At 51.3% G+C, this 22448-nt stretch overlaps 1 protein-coding gene across 13 annotated transcripts; it reads left to right on the top strand.

The window, feature by feature from the left end:
* Positions 1-2944: 2944 nt before the first annotated feature.
* On the top strand, positions 2945-21998 carry FGR (FGR proto-oncogene, Src family tyrosine kinase). 13 transcript variants are annotated; one of them, XM_088790714.1, is made up of 14 exons: positions 2945-3131; positions 8699-8802; positions 10066-10113; positions 11142-11374; positions 11855-11957; positions 12969-13067; positions 16207-16310; positions 16550-16699; positions 17304-17459; positions 17560-17739; positions 18290-18366; positions 18595-18748; positions 20065-20196; positions 20306-21998. In XM_088790714.1, the coding sequence occupies exons 4-14, from the start codon at positions 11155-11157 to the stop codon at positions 20512-20514; spliced, it is 1584 nt and encodes a 527-aa protein (XP_088646840.1). In that variant the 5' UTR covers positions 2945-3131; positions 8699-8802; positions 10066-10113; positions 11142-11154; the 3' UTR covers positions 20515-21998. The 13 variants fall into 13 exon arrangements, with proteins under 13 accessions (XP_088646840.1, XP_088646841.1, XP_088646830.1 ...); XM_088790715.1 differs by lacking the exon at positions 8699-8802 and having other exon boundaries at positions 2945-3217; XM_088790704.1 differs by lacking the exon at positions 8699-8802 and having other exon boundaries at positions 2976-3131; positions 10066-10128.
* The last annotated feature ends 450 nt before the right edge of the window (positions 21999-22448 follow it).

Below are 22448 nucleotides of genomic sequence, written 5' to 3'. Positions count from 1 at the left end.
TTTGCTATCAGTTTTCAAAATTGAATTAAAGGAACATGTGAACACAGGAGCTGGAAGGATAGTGGGGGATTTTAGCAGGCCCCTCCTGTGGCCTCTTTGCCCTGTGTCCACCAGTCACCTGTGCCACATAGGGAGCAAGTCTATATAGAGGACAAGGACTGGACCTGATTCCTATCTGAGCCGCCAGCACCCAGCCTGGCACAGGGTAATGGCAGGGAAGATTTAAGGCTTGATTAAATGAATGAATGATAGCAAACACTTGTATGGCACTTACTAGGTGCCAAGCACAAGTCTAACAGCTCATTGATTTCTCCCAAGACTCCTGTGAGGTGGGGTCTACTATTATCCCCATTTTACAGTTGAGGAAACTGAGGCACAAAAAGGTAAAATAATTTGTCAAAGGTCATGGAGCTAGGAAGAGGCAGAGATGGTTACAAGCCAAGTAATCTGGGCCCAGAGTCCATGTTCCTAACCACCAGGTTCTTCTAAATAGATAAATGACTCATAGAATCTCTGTCGTGAGGAATGTCAGGTATCTCTTGAGGTGAAGAGAGATCCACAGACAATAAACAAGGAAGTGAGAAGTATACCATTCTAGATTGTGACAGCTGTCATACAGGGGACCAACTGGGTGCCAAGAGCAAGAATGAGGGGTGATCCTTAGATGGGGTGGTCAGGGCAGATATCTCTGAGGAGGCAGCACTTCAGGTAAAGGGTAGAAGGGAGCCAGTACTATGAAGAGCAAGAAGAGTGTCTCAGGAAGAGGGAACTGCATGTGAGGAGGCCCTGAAGCAAAAATTTAATGTATTCTAGGAACTGAAAAGGATTCCCCTGGCTAAAGAGGAAGAAGAAGGCCCAATGGACTGGAGAGGTGGGCAGGGTCCAGGTACACAAGGCCTGGGAGACCATGGCAAGGCATTTGGATTATTCTTTATTATTCCTGTATTTTACTTTATTTTTATTGTTCCAAGCAAAATGGGAGGTAAGCCATTAGACAGTTTTAAGCAATTTGTCCAATTTGTGTTTTAAAAGCAGCAGTTTTGTTTTTCCATTCATTTACTTATTCAGTCATTGATTCTTGAATTTCTTCATTCTTTAATTTTTACCTTCAATTATTTATTTTTTTCATTGGCATTTCATTTGTTCACCTGTTAATTCCTTTGTTCCTTGAATAATCCATGCATTTCTATGCCCAGAGAGCCTGCGACTCTGTGCCAGACCCTGCGAGGGCACTGGGGGCATTGACAAGAGCCAGACCCAGTCCTTGCCCTTGAGGAAAATGCATCTCACACCTCCACACCCTGGGAACTAGTGGTCACCAGGCAGAAGGTGCTGAGTGCTCTGCTGCGGATGGGGATGGCAATCAGGGAAGGCGTCCTGAGGAGCCAGATCTTGAAGGATGACAGAGAAAGCCTGGTAGATTTGGGGACACACACACACACACACACACACACACACACCACTGCTCAGGGACAGGGATCAGTCTCTTTCATCTCTGTGTTCCCTAAGGCTGGCAACTTGACAGGCAATGGTAAATGTTTGTTTGTTCATTAAACACATGGACTGGGGGCAGCCGGATGGCTCATTGGTTAGAGGGCGAGTGCTGAACAACAGGGTTGCCGGTTCGATTCCCACATGGGCCAGTGAGCTGTGCCCTCCACAACTAGATTGAAGGACAACGACTAGGAACTGATGTGGGCCCTGGAGAAACACCTTGTTCCCCAATATTGCCCCCCACCCCCAAAAAAGTTATCTTTAAAACAAAAAACACATGGACCAATGGCCAGTCAGTGAGTGCTTGATAGTGGAGAAGATGGTGCCCAGCAAGCATGAGGCCATTCTTCCCAAGTTCCTGCACCTTCACCTCCTTCCCTGTGTCTTCCTCCCCATTCCTTCTCTCATTTTCCTAAGGAGAAAGCCTTCTTACCTGCATTCCACCATAGTCTGCCACCCCACAATCACATTGGGATACACCTTGGTGCATGTACAAGTGCACATGCACACAGAGGCATTCACAGACATTCCTATTTTCGCACATGCAGAATGTGTCCCAGTTCATTGCAAAATTGCAGTCATCGTGTTCACTGACTGCAATCGCATGCACATATGCACGCGCGCACACACACACACCTGTACTCACATACCCTCCCAGCCTCCCACCGTATCCCAACACACACACACACACACACACACACTTCTCCACCAAACAGCCCTCTTACACTCATCTCTTCTTCCCCAGACAGGAGGGACTTTCCTTGTCCTTAGTTTAAGGCTAAAAAAGTAACAGTGGCCAGAGGGGAGATTGGACCCCAGGTTGAGGGGGTTCAGGGATCCTTGCTAGTTGGAAAGGCTGGAACTGTGATAGAGGAAGATACTCAGTTTTTCTAAAACTTGGGTGTGGGGGGGAGGCTGACACCCTCCCCCTCCCTCAGTATGGCATGATGGCTGATTGCTCTGAAAAGCAGTTTCCTAAGGAAAGGGTCTCCTGCAGCTCCCACTGTCCGACATCTCTGTGTCCCCAGCACCCAGCAGCCCCTGAGGATGGCAAAGCATGGTGACTGGGTCTAAAATGGCTCTGGTCACAGCAGTGTAAGGTCAACCGGCTGTGAAAATTTGGATAAGGCCTGTCCTCATCTGGTCCTCAGTTTTCCCAGCTGCAAAATGGGGGCTTCAATGATAGAGAAAAGCCCCTCTTAACTTCAAATGCCATGATTCTAAAAGAGCAGGTGCTTCTGGGTGGGAGCAGGAACCTGTCCCCTTGGAAGAGGCCCTTAAGAAGTCTGTCCTGGGGGTTCAGGTCTGCGGGGAGGAGCTGGGTGGGAGAGCCGACCCCCATAACCGAGGCGGAAAGTGGGGGCGGGCGGACCTGGGATTTGTGGGCCCCTCCCCGCTGCCCGCAGCTTGGGGCAGGGGCGTGACTGCGAGCGAGTTCTCCCCGCCGCCACCGCTGTTGCCGCTGCGGCTGCAATAAGAGAAGTCCGAGACGGCTTCCTCCTCCCTGCCCAGAGGGGGCGGCGGTCAGAGGCGGGCAGTACCCCAGTTTTCTCCCTCCACACGTCGGCACTTGTGGCTGCTGGGAGCCTAGCTGGCTCGCCCTGAGGTTCGTCAGAAGCCGCCTCCCCTGGCACCAGGTAGGCGGCCGTCAGGTGGGGCTGGAGGGGCAGCGCGGTGCTCCGCCCCTGGCCTGCCTGCGGCCCTGGAGGGAGGACAAGTTGGGGTAAGCCTGAATTTAGGGAGGGGGGCTGAGGGAGTTGAGGGCCAACGCGGCCCCACCCCGAAAAGAAGCTAAAGAGGAAAACGGGAGACGTGGAGAGTAAGAGTGATAAAATGTGGGGAGGAGGGTGAGGGAATATATGGAAAGCAGACTAAAGGGACCCCCAAAAAAAGGTCTGGTGGGGAAGACGGGACCCCAAAAAAAAGGTCTGGTGGGGAAGACGGAGGGAACCTCTTCAGTGAGATTGATAGAACTTGGGAAGGGGGCTGAATCGGGGGAGAGGGACTAACGGGACCCCCAAAAGTGACTGGGGGGAAAAGTGAGGGAACCTTGAAATTGAGGGTTTGGGGAGAAGCTAAGGGGTCTGGGAGAGGGGAACCAGGTGAGGGAGGGACTGGGAGGATCAGGTGTGGGAGTTTGCTGGAAGGGGGTCATGGAGAGCCATTTGTGGAGGATGCAGAATGTAGGGCGCAATTCCGGGGTTCCATGAAGTCCTCCAATCTGGAATCGGCAAAAGTTGGGGGTGAAGCCTGTAGCCAGCCGGGGGACCGGGCGGGTGGAGCGGAGGCGGCTACCTGTCAGCCCCCTCCCGACCCCGCACTGGTCGGCGGGCTGTACATAGAGAGGGGACTCCTTCAAGGCGCTAGAGGCGTGGGTCCCGGCTTCCTGGGGAAGTCCCCGCCCTCAACAGGGATAGGCCTCTCTGGGTGCCCCTTCCCCGCCCGCAGTGGCGGTCTCGGTCCACGTTCCCCCTCGGGATCCGGGAATTGCTGGCTGCCCCGACGGAAATCCTGCCTTTGACCGTGATTGCCGGGAGGGGCTGTCACTATGGCAACAAGAGGGCGGAGAGGCAGAGCCTGGCGCTTGGCTACTGTAGTGCACATTGCCCTCACAGTCCCCTTTGGTCCCCTATCCGCCCCCATTTTGTGTCCTCAGTCGGAGGCGGGCTGCGGAACTGAGAAAGTGATGATGCTCGGTGTTCAGGGATCCTGGGGTGGGCGATCTGCAGATTCAGGAACTTGCGTAGACTTGGCCCTTGATTGCTGTGTGACTTTCGGCAAGTTATGGGGCTTCTCTGGGCCTCATTTTCCTCATTTGAATTATAGGGGGAAATGATCTCTGCCCCTACCCAGCCCCTACATCCCACCTCATCCCCAGTCATGAGACTCAGCTGCAGAAAGCATTTTTTGCCCAGTGTCCTGGAGGGGTTAAGAGTTATTTATCACTGACCCCAGGGAACCTCCCCTTCACCTTCTCAAAAACCAGAAAGCCTGACAGGGCCTCCAAGGACCAGCACACAGTTCATGTCTAATAAATAAATGTTTGTGATCTGTTAAGGGAATGTCAGCAGGTTTGAAATCTGTCCCCAAACCCCACGGTGCCACACCCAGTGATTCTGAGTCCTTTTGCTTCCTTCTGCTGTTGGTGGTGGTAGTGGGAGAGCAGAGCTCTGTTCCCACTTCACAGATGGGAAGATGGAGGTTTGGGAGTCAATAACTGATAGGGCCAACGGTAGGGATCCAGAGTCCTGGGCATTTTGTGCCTGATGTGGTGAAGGAAGTAGCCAGAGCTGAGGCCTAAGTTCCCTCCTCATCCCTACCAAATCCTATGTAAACTTCTGGAGAGGGGAATGGGTGAAGGGGAATGGTACAAGAAGATATGGGATTCATGGGTTTCAGGGCTGGCTCCTGCTCCTCAGTGAGTGTGAAGCTGTGAGTGAGGGTGTGAGAGTGTTTGTGAGTAGGGTTTGGGCCTTGAGTGAATGAGCATGAGTGTCTGAGAATAGGTGTGGGTATTTGGGTGTTCTCTGCAGCCACCTGGGGCTGATGTGGAAAAGGAAGTGGCCAGACCTTGAGAGGCTGGGTAGCGAGGCCCCAGAGCCAGAGAAGGGAGAGTAAGGGCCCTTCCAGCAGGCCTAAGGGGGGACCCGGGGCGGGGGCTTCCTGCCTGGCCACACTGTGGAATCTAAACTCCTGTTCCTCAGCTCCTCCTGGACCACACATATCTCCTAGCTCCCAAGAATCTCAAGTTCCTAAAGACTCCTGTTTTAGAGGCTGATGGGTATGTTTTCAGCAACAGATGAGAAACCACTTTTACCTACAAGAAGTGAAGAAAATTCAGCTGATACCCTCAGGTCCATATGGAGGGTAAAGCTAGTGTGGCACAGATAGATACCCTCCCTGTCCTTGCCCTACCCCTCCCCGCACCTATCCCTCACACCTGGCCCCACCAGGGTAGTAGAGTCAGAACGGGGTAAGTCTTCATCACTTGGTGTTCTGGGGTGGGGTGGTAAGGCCTCAAGAAAGCCTGGTAGGAGATGGTTGGAGAGTCAATGAGAGGTGGGAGCCTCAGTGAAGGAGAAGAGGGTTCAGTAAGGGCACTGGAGCTCCATGAGGGGTGGAGTGTCTCAGTGAGGAATGGAAGCCTTCAGTCAGGGGGGGTCAGGTCTTGGTGACGGATGTGATGCCATGGGGCTGAGACGTGTGCCCTGCCCCTCCAGCTCTGGCCTGTCCCTGGCCCCCCCAGAGCCCTGAGGAGAAGCCGGAACTCTTGCAGGATCGCGGTTTCCTGTCTGCTGCCCAAAGTCCCAGTTCTCTTTTGGTGAAATCCCCCAGGCAGCTTGGGCCAGCTCAGCCCGCCCACCTCACCCAGGGAACTTCTCTTTCTTCTCAGCCTGGCCACTCCTCCTCTCTCAGCCTTGGAGGGGGCCTTCCTCAAGGGAAAGGAGCAGAAGTGAAAGTTCACTGAGGATCTACTATGTGCTTGATGTTTTCAGGGGCTTGACCGCATTTGATGCTCAGAAGCAATCTTATGAGGTAGAGATTTGTATTCCTATTTTCTAGGCAAAGAAACTGCAGCTCAGAGAGGTGAAGTAACTTACCCAATGTCTCAAGCTAGTTGTCAGGCCAGGTCGAATTTGCACCTAAACCTGTCTCCAGATCCTACAGTTACTTGGCAGAGTTGAAGGAAACATCAAAGCCCTTATGTGGCTTTGGGAAGTGTGGCCCTCAAGACAGGATGAGTGAGCCAGGGACTCCTATATCCAGGAGTAGGGGTAGGAAAGAGGCAGGCTCCCTGCTGGGTGGCCAGCTGCCACATGGGCAGCGGTGGTGTGTTCTCTTGGCCAGGGGCTGGGTAGGAAGTATGACGTTCTCCAGTCAGGGACAGCATGACCTCCTGCTCAGGCTTTGGAGAACACAGCCATGGTGCCGGGAACAGAATTCTGGGACTGAATTAATAGTCCTGGCTTTGAATCCCCTGTCTGGCTATTTGACCTCCAGCAAGTCACTTCCCTCACACACACACACACACAAGAGGGGGGTGGACTGATTAATGGCCCCTGGGGGCCATTTTAGCTTTTCTGCTTGTGGTTCTCAGTCTCACTTAGCCACTGCACCCTGAGCAAGAGCCACATCTCTTCGAGCCTTTCCAACGACTGCACAGAAGGTACAGATGCAAAAATTGAGGTTCAGAGGGCTGTGTCATTCACCCAAGGTCCAAGAGTTGGGGAGGGCCACACAGAGGAGATGATAAAGGCTGGAGCATCACGTTCCAGGGTTACACCTCAGCTCTGACACCCACAACCTGATTTTTGACCCAGATGAACCTCTCGAAGCCGCTTCCTGTCAACCAGATGTTCAATAAGCATATTCATTAACAGACTCAAGTCCCTATCCATAAAATAGGGGTAATAGTAAAACCCACCTTATAGAGTCACTAAGTGAGATCATGCATGGGAATTGCTTGGTACAATGCCAGGCACTGAATAGGTGTTCAGTAAATTCGCGTTTTAAAACTAACAGTTACTGCCACCCAGACTTCTAGGAAGTCAAGTTACTCTCCAAAGAATTGGTGGCACTAGTAGGGATTGAGCTAGGCCAGGACAGAGAGTTGGGGAGGAGGGGACTATTTTCATGTAGATGCCTGAGCAGAGGACCCAGCCTGCTCGCTCTCTTTTCTGTCTTTGTTTCTTTAATTCTGTCTCTGACTCTTTCTCTTCATCTCTGCCTTTCTCTTTTTCTGTCTCTGTCTCTCTACTCATTCCGGTCTCAGTCTCTTTCTCTTTGTTTCTTTCTGGCAGTGAAGTGCTAGAGCCTGCTAGTTCAGGCTCTGGGGAGCTGATTCTGCAAATCTCTTTCCAGCCCCACATTCAGGAAATCACTTCGGTAACCTGAAATCGGCCATGGTGGGAATATTTACACCATGGAAATCAGCAAATGCTACAAATCAGGGCCTTGTTTTTCCCTTTTAAGTGCCAGTATAGTACCAGCATACCACACTGGGTTTCTCTTTGTCTCTCTGTATCTCTCAATCTCTGTCTCTGTGTACCTGCCTTTTCTTTTTCTGTCTCTCCCCATCTCTTTCCTCTGACAAAGCCATATGAGCATGGTCCCATTCAGTGTGGCCCCCCCTCACTGCCTTGGGCCATGCGGATGCCAGACCTTGTGCCCCACACCCTCACCCACATCCCCTAGCCCTCTCAACATACTGCTGTTCAGAGGGCCAGGCCTAGCCCCAGGCTGTGGTCCCCATCAGGCCTGGAGTACAGAACCCTGAGAGCGAACCCTGCTGCCTGGTGCCCACGGTGTCAGAACTGCCAGGTTCTTCCTCAGTCCACAGAACCCCTCTGCCTCTTTCTCAGAGGCTAACATTTTCTGAATCCCCACCCCATTCCAGGCATGCAGAATTCCAGGCTTCCCTTAGTATGATTTTAAAACACTATGGTAATATGTACCCAAGTGGTAACATTGTCCCTACGTGGGGACCCAAGAGCTTGTATAAGTTTGCGTCTCTTGTAGAGGGGAGCTCTGTGTGAGTCAGCCACCTCGGGGAGGGCTGTATCTATCTCTCTGTGTCCCTATGGGGGCTCCATGCATCTGTGCATGTTTGTAAGAATGGCTGTAATTATCCATGTCTGTGACCAGGCAATAGAAAGCACTGGCTCAGATTCTGGAGCCAAACGCCAGGATACATCAACTGTGTGACCTTGGGCAAGTTTCTAAATCTCTCTGTGCCTCAGTTGCCTTGGCAATAATAATAATACTTACCTCATAGGGTTGTTATGAGAATAAAAGGAGGCAATATGTGTAAAGTGTTTAATGTAGTGGCTGGCACATAGTAAGTGCTATAAATTCTGTATGTGCTATTCTTATGGAGAGACTGTGTGTGTGTGTGTGTGTGTGTGTGTGTGTGTGTGTGTGTGTGTGTAGATGGGTGAGGGCTGGAGGTGTGTGTATATGGGGGTGTGGGTATCCTTGAAGATATATGTGTCTGTGAATCTGTATAGAGGAGCTCAGAGTCTCTGCAGGAGGTGCTGTGGGTAGCTGAGGTACTGTAAGTGTATGAGAATGGGTCAGGAGGGCTGTGTGGATCTGAGTACAGGCCCTGTGTGCCACTTGAGATGAGCATGTGTCTTCCTGCGAGAAGACCTCCATTCTCACCCTATAACCCTTGTTGTCATCTTACCCCCACCTGTCCCCTCAGTGCCTGAAAGCCTTGGATGCCATCCCCACCTCCATTCTCTCCCTGGCCCTAAACCAGCCCTGTAACCTACTGGAGCCTGTCGGACACAGTGGTTTTGCCCCAAGGTATGGGTCCTGAGGTGAACATCTCCTCAATGGTTTGGTGAACAGGGGCTATTTTAGGTTTCACACCACAGCCTGCCTCACAGTTCACCACACGGGTGTCAGCTCTCTGCTTCCACGGTGAGAGGGGCTGGTAGGGTTAGAGTGGCGTCAGAGCACTGATGTGACAGAGCCGTTGTCTAGGCAGCTGGACCTGGTGGATCCAGGAAGGCTTCTTGGAAGAGGGGAGTGGTGCTTGGTAGGAGGGGCAGGACCCAGAAAGAAGAGGAGGAGTATATCTATAACGGGAACTGGACTTGGGGGTCAAGAAAGGTAAGACAGAGGCCTTTAGCCCTCTGGGGGAAATCAGCGTTTACTGGGTTGACCCTACCCTGCAACTTTTCATTCCTCTCACATCTCAGGAAACTGAGCTGTCTCTCCAGCAGTTCCTCTCTGAGTGTTGCAATGGCAGAGTTTCTGGTGGGGCGTGGGGAGCCCTTGCTCAATGACCTGCTAGCATGTTGCTCAGGGAACACAGCTACCCTGAAAGGCTTCGCTCATCGGGGGGCTCCCCAGGATCCTCGTGGCCTTGGCTTCTGACCTGGGCCTTTCCCTGATGTGAGGATAGGAGCAAGCTCTGGAAGTAGGTGTGCACCTTCACTCTGCCACCAGTTGTGGCCTTGGGCTGCTGGGTTTTGCCCAGCTCAGGTTGGGAGCAGAGGCAGCGTCCAAAGGAAGGGCTTGTTTTTAGGAGACAGTGACTGGCAACCCAAGAGTAAACTGAACGTGGCTTGATAGGAATCCAATGAGACAGATGGGTCTAACACTAAACTATGATTGTCCGAGTGTACAAGTCTATTAGCCTGAGAGGCAGCGTGTGTGTGTGTGTGTGCACGCACACTTGTATGCGCTTCTGTGCATCAGAGCTTGGGCTCGTGTGAGAGTTAGTTTGTGTTGGTGCATTAGTGGTGTTGGTTAGCCCGTTCATGCAAGTATACACTGTGAGTGTTGGTGTGTGGTTGTTGCTTGTTTGTGTCTGTTACTGTATGTGGTACCGTGTTGGTGTGTTAGGTGGATATGAGTGTGAGAGTCAGTGTGGGTGGTGTGTCCTGTGTGAGGCAGGATATGTAAGTGCGCCAGGGGCGGTGGGAAGCAAAATGAAGGCAGAAGTCATGCTGGGGCGGAGCCCAGGCCTTCTGGCTTCCTGAAGAGGGCAGAAGCTGGCAGCTAGCTAGCAGGAACATTGGCAGAGCCTTCATCTTCCATGTCCTTCTGTCTCACCCTCAGGTCTCTGGCCCCTCCCAAGGACCATGCGGCAGCCCCACTGACCAATGAGTAAGAGCCTGAGGGGTGAGTGGGGAGAGTCGGGCTGAGGGCTTTCAGGGTCAGGAAGTGGGATGGAGATGGCCTTCCTGGGCCCCACAACTCCTCACCGCCCCCTCCTCCTACAAGGGCCCTGTTGCTAAGTAACAGATGGGGGAGCCAGAATGAGGCAGCTTGAGAGGCCAGAGGCTGGACCTGCTGCAGGAAATGGCCTTGATCCCCCTCTGCAGGGAATCTCCAGGTGCAGGCACACAGCCCTCACACACACTCACACCAAACACACATCAATACATAATATGCACATACACAGAGAGACACACACATATGCACAGACATTCACACAGACTTCCACAGACCCGCACACACGGATACTCACACACAGACAGGCGCATGTATTTCCACACAGGGCTATGCTCGTGCACATGATGATGACACACACACAGGGGCTCGTACTCATACAGACGTGCATGCGCACACACACACACACACGCACAGAAACATTACATAGGTACTCACTCATAAAGCCAGACACTATGCTTGTTTGTCTTTTGTGTGTCTCTAAGTATTTGTGAGTTTGCTTGTGGGTGTGTCTGTGTGTGTGCAGCCTTTTGTGAATGTGTGTACAAGCAAACTCACAAATACTTTGAGACACACAGAAGACACACAAGCATTCTGAAGGGATCACAGGAATACAACATATTGAAGCAATAGGAGGCAAAAATATATAAATAAACAGCAACACTTCAAGGCAGAAAACCAGTCCCACTGAGGATACACATACTCTGTCCAGACACATTAAGGTAGCTGGGAGGGAGGTAGAGCCCAGGGTGGCCCTGTCCCACCCTTCTCCCTCACTAGGGAAGACCCACCACTCCAGGCCTGAGAGGGGAAGCTGCATGCCTGTGTGGGAGTGTGGTGTGTGTGTGTGTGTGTGTGTGCGCGCGTGTGTGTGTGCATACATGCACACACATGCCTGCATATATGCATGGGGGGGCATATCTGGGAGGGGCCCCCAAGTGAGGCATGCCCCCATTCTGTAGCAGGGCACCTGGAATGGGCTGTGTATTCTGCAAGAAGTTGGAGCCAGGGCCCAAGGAGAATGCTGACCTGGAAGGGGACTTCAGGAGCTACGGGGCTTCAGACCGCTATGGCCCTGACCCTACTGAGGCCCGGCCTGCGCCCTCCTTTGCCCATATCCCCAACTACAACAATTTCTCCCCTCAGCCCACCAGCCCCACCTTCCTTGCTGGGGGCACCATCGGGGGCATACCAGGTGAGTTCAGTAGGCTGGCGGCAGGCATTTCCTGGACCCTGGGAAAAGGCAAGACGTAGACTTGTCCTAGGAGCCTCCAGTATGCTATGGGAGGCACGGCCCTGCTTTCAGTGTGCAGTTGGAGGGAGTATGTGTAGCCCTACCCTCAGAAACCCCAGTCTGAGGGGGAGACATACCTCTCTCCCCATGTGAGAGAGGAACCCTGGTCACATGCAAATGGTGGTGGGAAAGAGGAGGAGTGGGTGAACTGGGGACTCCCTTGGGGGGTGGGAAGGATGAGCTTGAAGGTATGTGTCCCGGATCCATGGGGAACCAAGCTGTAAAGCCCGAATCAGAAATCCACTGGACTCCAGAGGCCTTTGGGAAGCAGGGCACTGCAGTAGTGGGGAGGCAGAGCACCTGGCTGGGGAACAGGACTCTGGGGGTGCAGCCCTCTTGGTGTCCTATGCTCTACTTTACTGAGTAGCCTTCACTCTGCAGGAACTGGTGTGACCCTGTTCATTGCCCTATATGACTATGAGGCCCGTACAGAAGATGACCTCCCCTTCACCAAGGGTGAGAAGTTCCACATCCTGAACAACAGGTAAGTGAGCAGGCTACCCAGTTCAGGTCATGGCCTGGGCTGGGAGCAAGACCCAAGGAGGAATTCTACCTTGTCCCTGTCCTCAGAAAGCTCCAGCCTGCTTGGGAACACAGATATATGACAATAACAACTCTGGGTGATTGCTACTGGGGGAGGGGGCATGAGGAACTATTGGCACAGAAAGAATACCAAACATAGTCTCCAGGGCAGTGGTGATCAGCGCAGGCTTCCTGGAGGAGGTGATTTCTAAGCTGATACTAGAAAAATAAATACACATTGAAGAAGAGTGAGAAAAGAAGAAGAGAGAATGAGAGAGAATTAGAATAAATAATGACTTCTGGAAACCACCAAGTGGTTCAGTCTAGGTGGATCATAAATTATGAGGTGCAGAAGAAAGAAGAGACGCTGGAAAGGTGGGTGGGAGCAGATTCTGCAGGACTTTTTTTTAAGCCTTTTTTTTTTTTTTAATTTTTATTTATTTTTAAGTGTGTTTTTCCATGACCCATCAGCTCCAAGTCAAGTACTTGTTTCAATCGGTTGTGGAAGGCGCCGCTCACAGTGGCCCATGTGGGGATTGAACTGGCAACCTTGGTGTTAGGAGCATCGTGCACTAACCAACTAAGCTAACCAGCTGCCCCTCTGTAGGGCTTTTTAAGCCATGTTGAGGAGTCTGGATTTTATCTAGAAGGAAATATGTAGCCATTGGGAGGGGGATGGATTTCAGTGGTGAACTGATCTACCTAGTTAGCTATCCACTGCCATCCCAGCTGAGAAGCCAGAGGAGAAAGCCCGGAAGCCTAGACGTTCCCAAATACATTCCTTCTGCAGGGAATTGTCTCCTAGGGCAGCCATAGTGGCTGGGGGCAAAACAGACAAAAGCCCTGGGGTATGTGTGTCCAAGGTAAGGGGTTGGCAGGGCCAGTCCCACCTGATCCTCTGTGTGGCCCTGCCTGGCCCCAAGGTGTACCAGAGATGGGGTTGCTGCTGACACCCCCTGTTCTGTGTCTGCAGTGAGGGTGACTGGTGGGAGGCTCGGTCCCTCAGCTCCGGACGAACTGGCTACATTCCCAGCAACTACGTGGCCCCTGTGGACTCCATCCAGGCTGAAGAGTGAGTAGGGATTGTGGGGAAACCAGCCCTATGGATAAGACTCTGGAGTTCAGACTCAAGGTCACCTCTTGGGCAAGTCACACAGCTCTACTCTGTCTCCTTATCTATAATTCTGTAAGACCATTTAGAGAATAAACTAAGATAAAGATGATAATAATAGTAGATGATACTTATCTAGCATGTACTGTGATCTGGGCACTATTCAAAGTGCTTTCTATGTATTAACGGAGTTAGAAACTAATATTATCCTGTTTCACAAATGAGGAAACTAAGGCACAGAGAAGTTAAATATCCTGCCCCAGGTTTACATGGCTAGTAAGTAGGTGGAGCTGGTATTTGAACCCTGATAGTCTGGCTAAGCAATATATATATATATATATATATATATGTATATGTATATGTATATGTATATGTATATGTATATGTATATGTATATGTATATGTATATATATATGTATATATATGTATGTATGTATATATATCAGTGATAACAGTGTCTGAGCTTTAAAAAATTATAAAGTGCTAAACAAATGTAAGGGAGCATTACTTAGAATTAATTCTACTAAGAAGGCAGGGAATTATCATTCATGGAGTACCTTTATATACTTGAGATACTATGACAGGTATTTTACCTACCTTGGTTCACTTAATTCTCACATAACACTATTGATATTACTATTGTCTCCATTTTACAGATGAGAATACTGAGACTCATAAAAAAATTTTTTATCCTCACATATACATACATATATGGGCAAAGGGAGATTGGAGAGACTACAGAGTGAGACTCATCAGGACTTGGTGACTGATTTGCCATTGGGGTACGGGGAGGGGAGGAATCCAGCGTGGCCCAAAATCTTCTTGAGGAATTGACTGGATGATGGTGCCATTTGCTAAAGTGGGGAACACAAGAGCAGGTCATGGTTCTGGCAGGGATTTGTCAGGTTGAGGTTCATGGAGAGAAACACCCAGGTGGAGGAGACTGCCAGCAAACAGGTTAGGTTATACTTTGCATGAGAGGTGCCCAGCCCATGCCAAGCCATGCCTCTGAATTAGCCCAGAGGAAGGAGCATCTTCACCTAATTGGCACTAAGGTTCTTTGTTTGCTTGCTGTGGCTCTTGTAGAGGGCACATCTGGGTTGGGTGGAAATTTGGGACTCTTCAGAGTGGAGATGATAATTAAAGCTGCCTAGGAGGGTGAAGAAAGAGGGAAGGGAGTGAGAGAGATTGGCCCTAGGATCCAACTTTGGAGAAAGCTGCCATTGAAGGAGAAGGAGCTGCTGGAAAACCAGGCCAGGCCACGTCAAAGCAGCCAAGAGGGCAGAGGAGAAGTTTCAGGAAACAAGAGAGGGAGTATCAGAGGCTGCCACTGGATTTGGCAATGGAGGTGACCTTGGTGAGAGATCTCTCTGTGTGAAGTGGGGTGGAGGCCAGACAGCAGAGCCTGGGAAGGAGTAGGAGGTGAGGAAGTAGAGACCCAAGTGTGAAGTGCTTTTTCAAGTGAAGGGAAGGTGAGAGATATAGCAGAATGTTGATGGCAAGATAGGGCTTAGAACAGTTTTCTTTGGGGAAGGGAGAAATGTAGGCATATGTAGAGACTGTGGGATGGAGAGGCTGCTGATGAGGCCTTGATTTCAAAACTATGCTGATTGGTGAAGGAGAGGCATCCCGAGCAGAGGGGAGTGGATGGGGTCCAGAGCTCAAGTGGGGCGAGGCCTTTATCTGAGGAGGGTAGTAGGAGGCATGGAGGAGAGAAGGGGTGATGATGCAGAAGACGGGAGGTTTGGGGGGGGGGGTTCATGCTTGTTTTGACACCTTGGGGGCAATGTCACAAAGCCCTGAGCGGCACTCAGTTTAGTGTCTTTCTTAAGAACAGTGTCGTGGTTAAGAGTGCAGGCCCTAGAGCAGACAGCTTGGGTTCGTTCCTATTCTGGCAACACTGCTTAAGAGTCTGTGGCCTTAGACAATTGCTTAACCACAAGGTATCTCAATTTCCTCATCTGTCTAATGGGGGTTAATAATAGAATTTACCTCACAGCATTGTTGTAAGAATGCAGTGAATACGTGTGTGTATTAAAGCAGAGCCTGACACAAAGTGCTGTTATTACTATATTAATTATTAAGGAAGTAGCTAATGTCATGGGTGTGGGGGGGACGGGGGAAGGACAGAGCTTTGAAAAACCTTGGCAATGTGTCTTGTCTATGCAGTCTATCAACAGTTCTTCCTTCCCCATCCTGTCTACCCTCCTGGACACTCCATTTGCCAATGCCTTCCCCTGTTCTCCAAACTGTGTCTAATACCCAGGTGTGGATTGACAATCCCAGAGTTCACTGAGGCTGCCAACTTCCTTGATTTAATTGAGCCCAAGATAGTCATGGTGCAATTTAATGATCAAATGACATCTGAGTCTTCTATGACACCTGTGGTCACTTCAACTCCCCAGTGTACTTTCACAGTTGGTTTGAGGCTACAATTCCATCCCAAGAAGACTACCTGACAGACCAGGAATGCTTGAGGCCTGAGGTTGAAGTTGGGGCTTAGAACAACATCCAAATGTAAGAGAGTGGAGGGAAAGCAGTAGTCAAAGCCTGCCAGGAGCAGTCAGAAAGAGAGGAAGAGAAGCAGGAAAGGGTGTCGTTCTGGGTCAAAGGAGAAAAGGGTTTGGGGGTGGGGGTGAGGCGAAGAATTTGAGTAATTGCCTGGGGTGGTGGGAAAATAACTAGGGTGAATGGCAAAAGATTTCCAGTAGAGCTCATCAGCTGCCCTTGTGGGTAGGTAATTTTCCCTCTCCTAGTCTCAAATTCTTCATCTGTAAAAGGAACTTATGAGAGGCAATAATGAGATGGACTAATGGACTGGTTGGCACCCTGATCACTGGCACCCAGGTCACTGGTGACTGGGTTTCTAGAAATTTAAGAGAAACTCGGAGAGTAGAGAGGAGAAGCCTAACCTTACTAGGCACCTATTGTGTGCCAGGCATTCTAATTTCCCATCTGTGTGATCCTCACCACCAGGCTGTAAAGCAGGTGCCCTTTTAAGGGTGAGGACATGGAATTTGGCTTATGAGGTGACTTTTCCAGGAGGCTGAGTTGAGGGTTGAACTGGGTGTACCTGACTATTGTTGGCCCTTCCCAACAGGTGGTACTTTGGAAAGATCGGGAGGAAGGATGCAGAGAGGCAGCTGCTCTCCCCAGGCAATCCCCAGGGAGCCTTTCTCATTCGGGAGAGCGAGACCACCAAAGGTGGGGACTGCAATGGCTGGCCCTGGACAGGGACAGACTAGCCATAAGGGTGGGGCTAGGAGTGGTGGGGCTTGGGTCAGGGCCAAGATGGGGACAGGGTGAAGGGGCAGAGCTAAGACTGGGAGTGGGTTCAAGGGACACAGCCATCCAACTCAGAGTCCCCAGCCTTCTGGGCCTCTCCTGGTTTCCAGACTGCGGACAAGGAGGAAAGCAGGTCCAAAGATGATCTTTCTCCACAGGTGCCTACTCCCTGTCCATTCGGGATTGGGACCAGACCAGAGGCGATCACGTGAAGCATTACAAGATCCGCAAGCTGGACACAGGTGGCTACTACATCACCACGCGGGCCCAGTTCCACTCGGTGCAGGAGCTAGTGCAGCACTACATTGGTAAGGGCGGGCCCTTGGGGCTGGCATGTGCTGCACATGGCTGACCCAACCTGCTGAGACTGAGGAGGGAAGGGTCTCCCACAGCAGGAATGGCTGACCAAGACTAGAACCCAAGTGTCTGGACTCTCACCCAGGACACTGCTCTGTAGGGTTCCAGAGGAAACCGAGGCCTGAGGCCATCCATTTAATTGAGCCCAAGATGCCCCTAATGTCTGAGTTGGTTAGGAGGCAGAATAGGACTGACTTGGAGGATGAGCTACAGGGCTGAGGGGAAGGTGAGAATCATGGCCAGGTTTCTGCTTTAGTTGGTTAGGGCAAGGATGAGGTCCGTGGAAGGGCCACATTCTATTTCTACCTGTGAGAATCCCACCTGACCCTTGGAGGCCCAGCTGAAGGCCACCTCCAATGGGAAGGCCCCCAATCCATACAGGGATCATCTCGCCCTCTTGGTGCCACCTCCTTCCCTGGGTGGATTGCCTTCTGTCCTGGCCTATGACCTCACCTGTGGCCTAGTTCCTTCTAACTGATCTTGGAGGCTGAGGTGGGATGAGGAATGTGTGGGCTGTCCTGGCCCACCTGTGACCTCCAACACCCCACTCCCCAGAGGTGAACGATGGGCTGTGCCACCTGCTCACCGCAGTCTGCACGACAATGAAGCCACAAACTCTGGGCCTGGCCAAGGACGCCTGGGAGATCAGCCGAAGTTCCATCACGCTGGAGCGCTGGTTGGGTACCGGCTGCTTCGGGGATGTGTGGCTGGGTATGGAAGTACCAGCGGCTGGGGCCGAGGCTCGGGGCAGGCTTGAGGGCTTGGGTTGGCAGGGAGCCGGTCCTGACGAGCTGCTGTGGGCACCCTGCAGGCACATGGAACGGCAGCACGAAGGTGGCGGTGAAGACGCTGAAGCCGGGCACCATGTCCCCGAAGGCCTTCCTGGAAGAGGCGCAGGTAATGAAGCTGCTGCGACACGACAAGCTGGTGCAGCTGTATGCTGTAGTGTCGGAGGAGCCCATCTACATCGTGACGGAGTTCATGTGCCACGGTGAGGGGCGGGGTCAGAAGGCGGAGTCGGGGGAGGGCAGGAATTAGGGCGAAATTAAGGTGGGTGTCTCTGGGGGAGGAAACTCGGTGGAAATCTGTGACGGGATGAGGAACAACCGGCAGAATCTGAGCGAGGGGCCGGGTGCTGGGGTTGGGGGCGGGCCAAGTTAGACGAGGCGGGGTCTGGGTCTGTAGGCGGAGCCTCTGGCATGGGAGGGGGTAGTCGGCTGGTGGGCGGGGCCTGTGAAAGAGATCTGTAATGAGGAAGGGTCTTGCGCGGAGTCTGAGTGGGGCGTGTCTAGGGAGGCAAGATAGAAGAAATGAGATGTGGACAGAGTCAGGGTGTCTGCAGGAGCGGGGCCTGGGAGAGATCTGTGAGGCACTTTGTGGGACCCTGAGTGGGGGTGGATCTAAACGAGAGGGCTGGGAGCAGGGGGTGGGGCCAAGCTACAGGAGATGGGTTCTGGATAGGGGCGGGGCTAAGGGAGAGAAGGCTAGGCTGGAGCTGGGGGTAGGGTCTTGCTGCTGATTTTCTGGGTCCCTCTCCCCAGGTAGCTTGCTGGAGCTCCTCAAGGACCAGAAGGGCCAGGATTTGAAGCTGCCCCAGTTGGTGGACATGGCAGCCCAGGTAAACTGGGACAGCCACCTTCATCTCTCAGACCTCCCTCCTATTAACCTTCCACAAATCCTAGACTACCCCTGGATGTGCAGCCCCACCCACTGTATCAGTTGTGCGAGCTGAGGCAGGGTCTCTGCCTGTCTCTGAGGCTCAGTCTCCTCATCTGGAAAGTTGGTTTTCCAAATGATCCATCAAACAAGCCATGGTGTTCCCATCTCTCCATACCTTGGCCTCCAGGTAGCTAAGGGTATGGCCTACATGGAGCGCATGAACTACATCCACCGAGACCTGAGGGCAGCCAACATCCTCGTGGGGGAGCAGCTGGTGTGCAAGATCGCTGACTTCGGCCTGGCCCGTCTCATCGAGGATAATGAGTACAACCCCCGGCAAGGTGCCCTGCCTCACCCCACCTTGGGTCCCCACATACTCAGGAACGCTTCCCAGCCCCAGACCATCTGGGACACTCCCACCCTGATGTAGTGTAAGAGGCAGCTCTGTGTTCAAATCCTCCACTTACCAGCCACGTGGCCTTGGGCATCACCTAACATCTGTGAGCTGTCTGTTCTCATCTGTAAAATGAAAATATTCAGACAACAGTAAGACAAAAAACATTTATCAAGCACTACTATGTGCCAGGTACTGCTACAATTCTCAAGGGAAAGACAGTAAAGTGTGAGAGTGTGAACTTTGTAGCCAGAATGCCTGGCTATGAATCCTACCCACTTATAAGCTATGTGGTCTGCATAAGTTACTTACCTACTTAGTGCCTCCTTTTCCTCATCTGTGCAATGGGGATAATAATAGTATGTACCTCATGAGGTTTTGTGAGGGTTAAATTAATTAATGCATGCAAATCACTTAACACAGTGCTTGGCATGTAGTAAAGGCTACACAGCAGGTCCTCAAATAACATCATTTTGTTCAACGTTGTTTTATTGTAACGTTGATGAAGGAAAAAACATTGTTTTCCCACTGGAACCACTGTCTATATGGAGTTTGCATGTCCTCCCCATGTCTGCATGGGTTTCTCCGGTTTCCTCCTTACCTCAAAGCTGTGTACAGGAGGTGAATGGGTGTGTCTCCATCATCCCAGTCTGAGAGAGTGGGTGTGAGTGGCTCTGCGATGGAAGGGCATTTTTTTTTGGGGGGGGGTGTTCTCGCCTTGGGTGTTGAGCTGCCTGGAGGAATTCAGGCCACCCATGACCCTGAACTGGAATAAGCAGGTTGGAAAATAATTATCTTACTTGTTTTTATTCATCTTTCTTTAATATATATATAGCTCACATTGATTTCAATGTTTAATATTAGATGTGTTTTGAGTCTTTATTTAGAAGTTTGGTGATGTTTTTGTGACCAGAAATATGCCACAGGAACTTAACTCTTGTTTATATCAATTATTAGCCTAGGGTAAAATTGGTTTCATTATATGTTGTTTCTCTTAAAGTCTCACTTTCCAAGAATCTATTGATGACATTAAGTGAGGATTTACTGTACAAACATTAGGTGTTATTACCATGAGAATTACAATGTTCGTAAAGTACCCAGCACTATACTAGACACACAGTAAGTGCTGACTAGATACTGGGTCCTTCCGTTATGCCCAGAGACCTCTGTGCTCAGGGACCCCAATCCTAAAGACGCTATTCTAATCCAGCTGTTCCCAGGGACCTCCTTCACTAACTTTTCTTTCTCCCCCAATCTCTCCAGGGACCAAGTTTCCTATCAAGTGGACAGCCCCAGAGGCTGCCCTTTATGGCAGATTCACCATCAAGTCAGATGTGTGGTCCTTTGGGATCCTGCTCACTGAACTTATCAGCAAGGGCCGAGTCCCTTACCCAGGTTTGCTGGGGGGTGGGGTGGTGGAAGGGTGGTCATGGGGAAGGACTTCCAACTGGCTGCCTCTTTGGGAGAGGCTGGGCCCCCTGACTGACAGAGCTCCACCCTCCAGGCATGAGTAACCGGGAAGTGTTGGAACAGGTGGAGCACGGCTACCACATGTCGTGCCCCCCAGGCTGCCCAGCATCCCTGTACGAGGCCATGTTGCAGACCTGGCGTCTGGACCCAGAGGAGAGGCCTACCTTCGAGTACCTGCAGTCCTTCCTGGAGGACTACTTCACCTCCACAGAACCCCAATACCAGCCTGGGGATGAGACATAGCCCATTTCGACCTCTCTGGGAGTGCCCGCCAGCCTCTTCCAATCCCCAGGGCTCTGGTACCAAAGCCCCCAGGCTTAGAACCCTATATCCTAGCATGTCAGAGCACACCAGTTGCTCTGATGCCACTGAGGGCAACCCACTGATTTTAAAGAAGGGCAAATCCAGGCTCAGAGATCATTCCTCATCCACTCTGGCCCCAGGTGCCATTTCTCTCCTTCCACCTTAGGCCCCTACATACCTCTACTCTTCCTGCTCCCCACCACCACAAAACAGAAATGCTCAGACCTGTCTAGTTATTTATTAAGCTGCATGTCCTTTCTCTCACCATCCCTGCTTAGGAAAGGTTCTGAGAGATCGGGTTCAAATTTCATCTCTACCTACCCTGTCATCCCACCCTGGTCCAGGACCGCAGAGTTCACCTCCTACTCAATTCTCTTGTGTCTGTGAGTTACAAAGATAGGGAAAGATTTTCCTGGATCCTTTTCCTGCTGGATGCTGTAGTCCAGGACGGGGGTCCAAGCCCAGGACTGAGGGAAAGGGTTGCTGAGGGCTCACCCCTTCTCTGAATCATGTGTCTGTTTATTGATTTTGTAATAAGAAAAATGATGATATGAATCCTTGAGCCATGAAAATCCCTTCCTTTGGGAGGGATGGTAGTCAGTGGGAGGTGAGTGGGGCTGCTTTGGCTACTGGGAAGAAGGGGATATTAGAAAGCACCCCTAATACCTACTAAGCACAGGGCACACAAGGGGTGTTTTAGGACACTCAATAGTCCCAATGCTCATCCCCATGTGAGTTCAGGATGAGCTGAGAAATGGATACAGAAGACAGGTAACTGGAGATCAAAATGTCCCCTTCATGACTGATGTGGCTTTCAGTCTGTGTGCAGTGGGTTTGCTAATTCTTTACTTCATTTCAGCTGATTTACTGTTCATCACAGGCACAGCTGCAAACCTCCTCCTGACAGGGGCAGGGATAGGGGAGGATCACAGTGGGACCTCTGTAGCTCCCCCAAAAGAAGACAGAGGGAGAGGCCTGGAAGTTAGTCTATGACATTGGATCTCACTTGGGGCAGCTCTGTCCCCTAGAGAGCTTTGGAGAGGTTTAGAAGCAGTTTCATTTGTCACAACCACTGGGGGCTCCTACTGGCATGGAGTGGGCAGGGATTGGAGGTGCTAAACAATCTGCCATGCACCTGTGCAATGAGGACGTGTCCCATCCCCCAACTCCTTTCAGAAACTGGCAGCTGATGTGCCTCCATGTGGAAACAAGAGGAACAGGGAATAAGGATTCCCACCTCTGCCATCAGGAAATTGTTGACCCCTGACTTACAAAGGGGGTGGATGGAGAAAGAGGCTGCGAATGACTGCTACAATTGGCAAATGATAACTAAGCAGTAACTCTGTGAAGTGCCCCAGAAATACATCTCCTGGAGGAGTTCACAGGCTGGAGAGAAATAATAGTAATAAATAATAACTCATTTATTAAGTGTCTGCTGAATGCCAGATGTGTTTACATTCATTTAATCCAGTCCTGAGTCTGGTTCTATGATTAGCCTCCATTTACTGATGAGGAAACTGAGGCTCAGGGGTCACATAGATATACATAACAGAGCTGGGATTTGAACCGAGGTCTCATGCTAAGGCCCATGATCTTTCTACCAGACTTCACTGCTTCTGGGCTTTGGAAAGAGATCATATCTGCCCCAGGTAGATGTTTGGAAGATCCTTCTCCCTCTAGATACTGGTAGAAACGTTCCCTGGAAACCTCTCAAGTTGAGTGACCTGAAGGAAAGGGGATAAGGTGGCTGTCATGCAGGGCGGCCTGCGGGGTCTCTGCTCCTGCTACCCACATAAGAATGCAGGACATGGCGAGGCCAAAAAGGAACACCCACGGAGCCACAGGTAGGGGAGTCATACCACTATATTCTCGCT

This window comes from Rhinolophus sinicus, chromosome 14 (assembly GCF_057876585.1).
Source record: "Rhinolophus sinicus isolate RSI-liver-muscle chromosome 14, RSI-T2T, whole genome shotgun sequence".
Classification (NCBI taxonomy): Eukaryota; Metazoa; Chordata; class Mammalia; order Chiroptera; family Rhinolophidae; genus Rhinolophus; species Rhinolophus sinicus.
The sequence above is the reverse complement of the archived record's forward strand: the minus strand, read 5'-3'. Positions and strand labels throughout refer to the sequence as shown.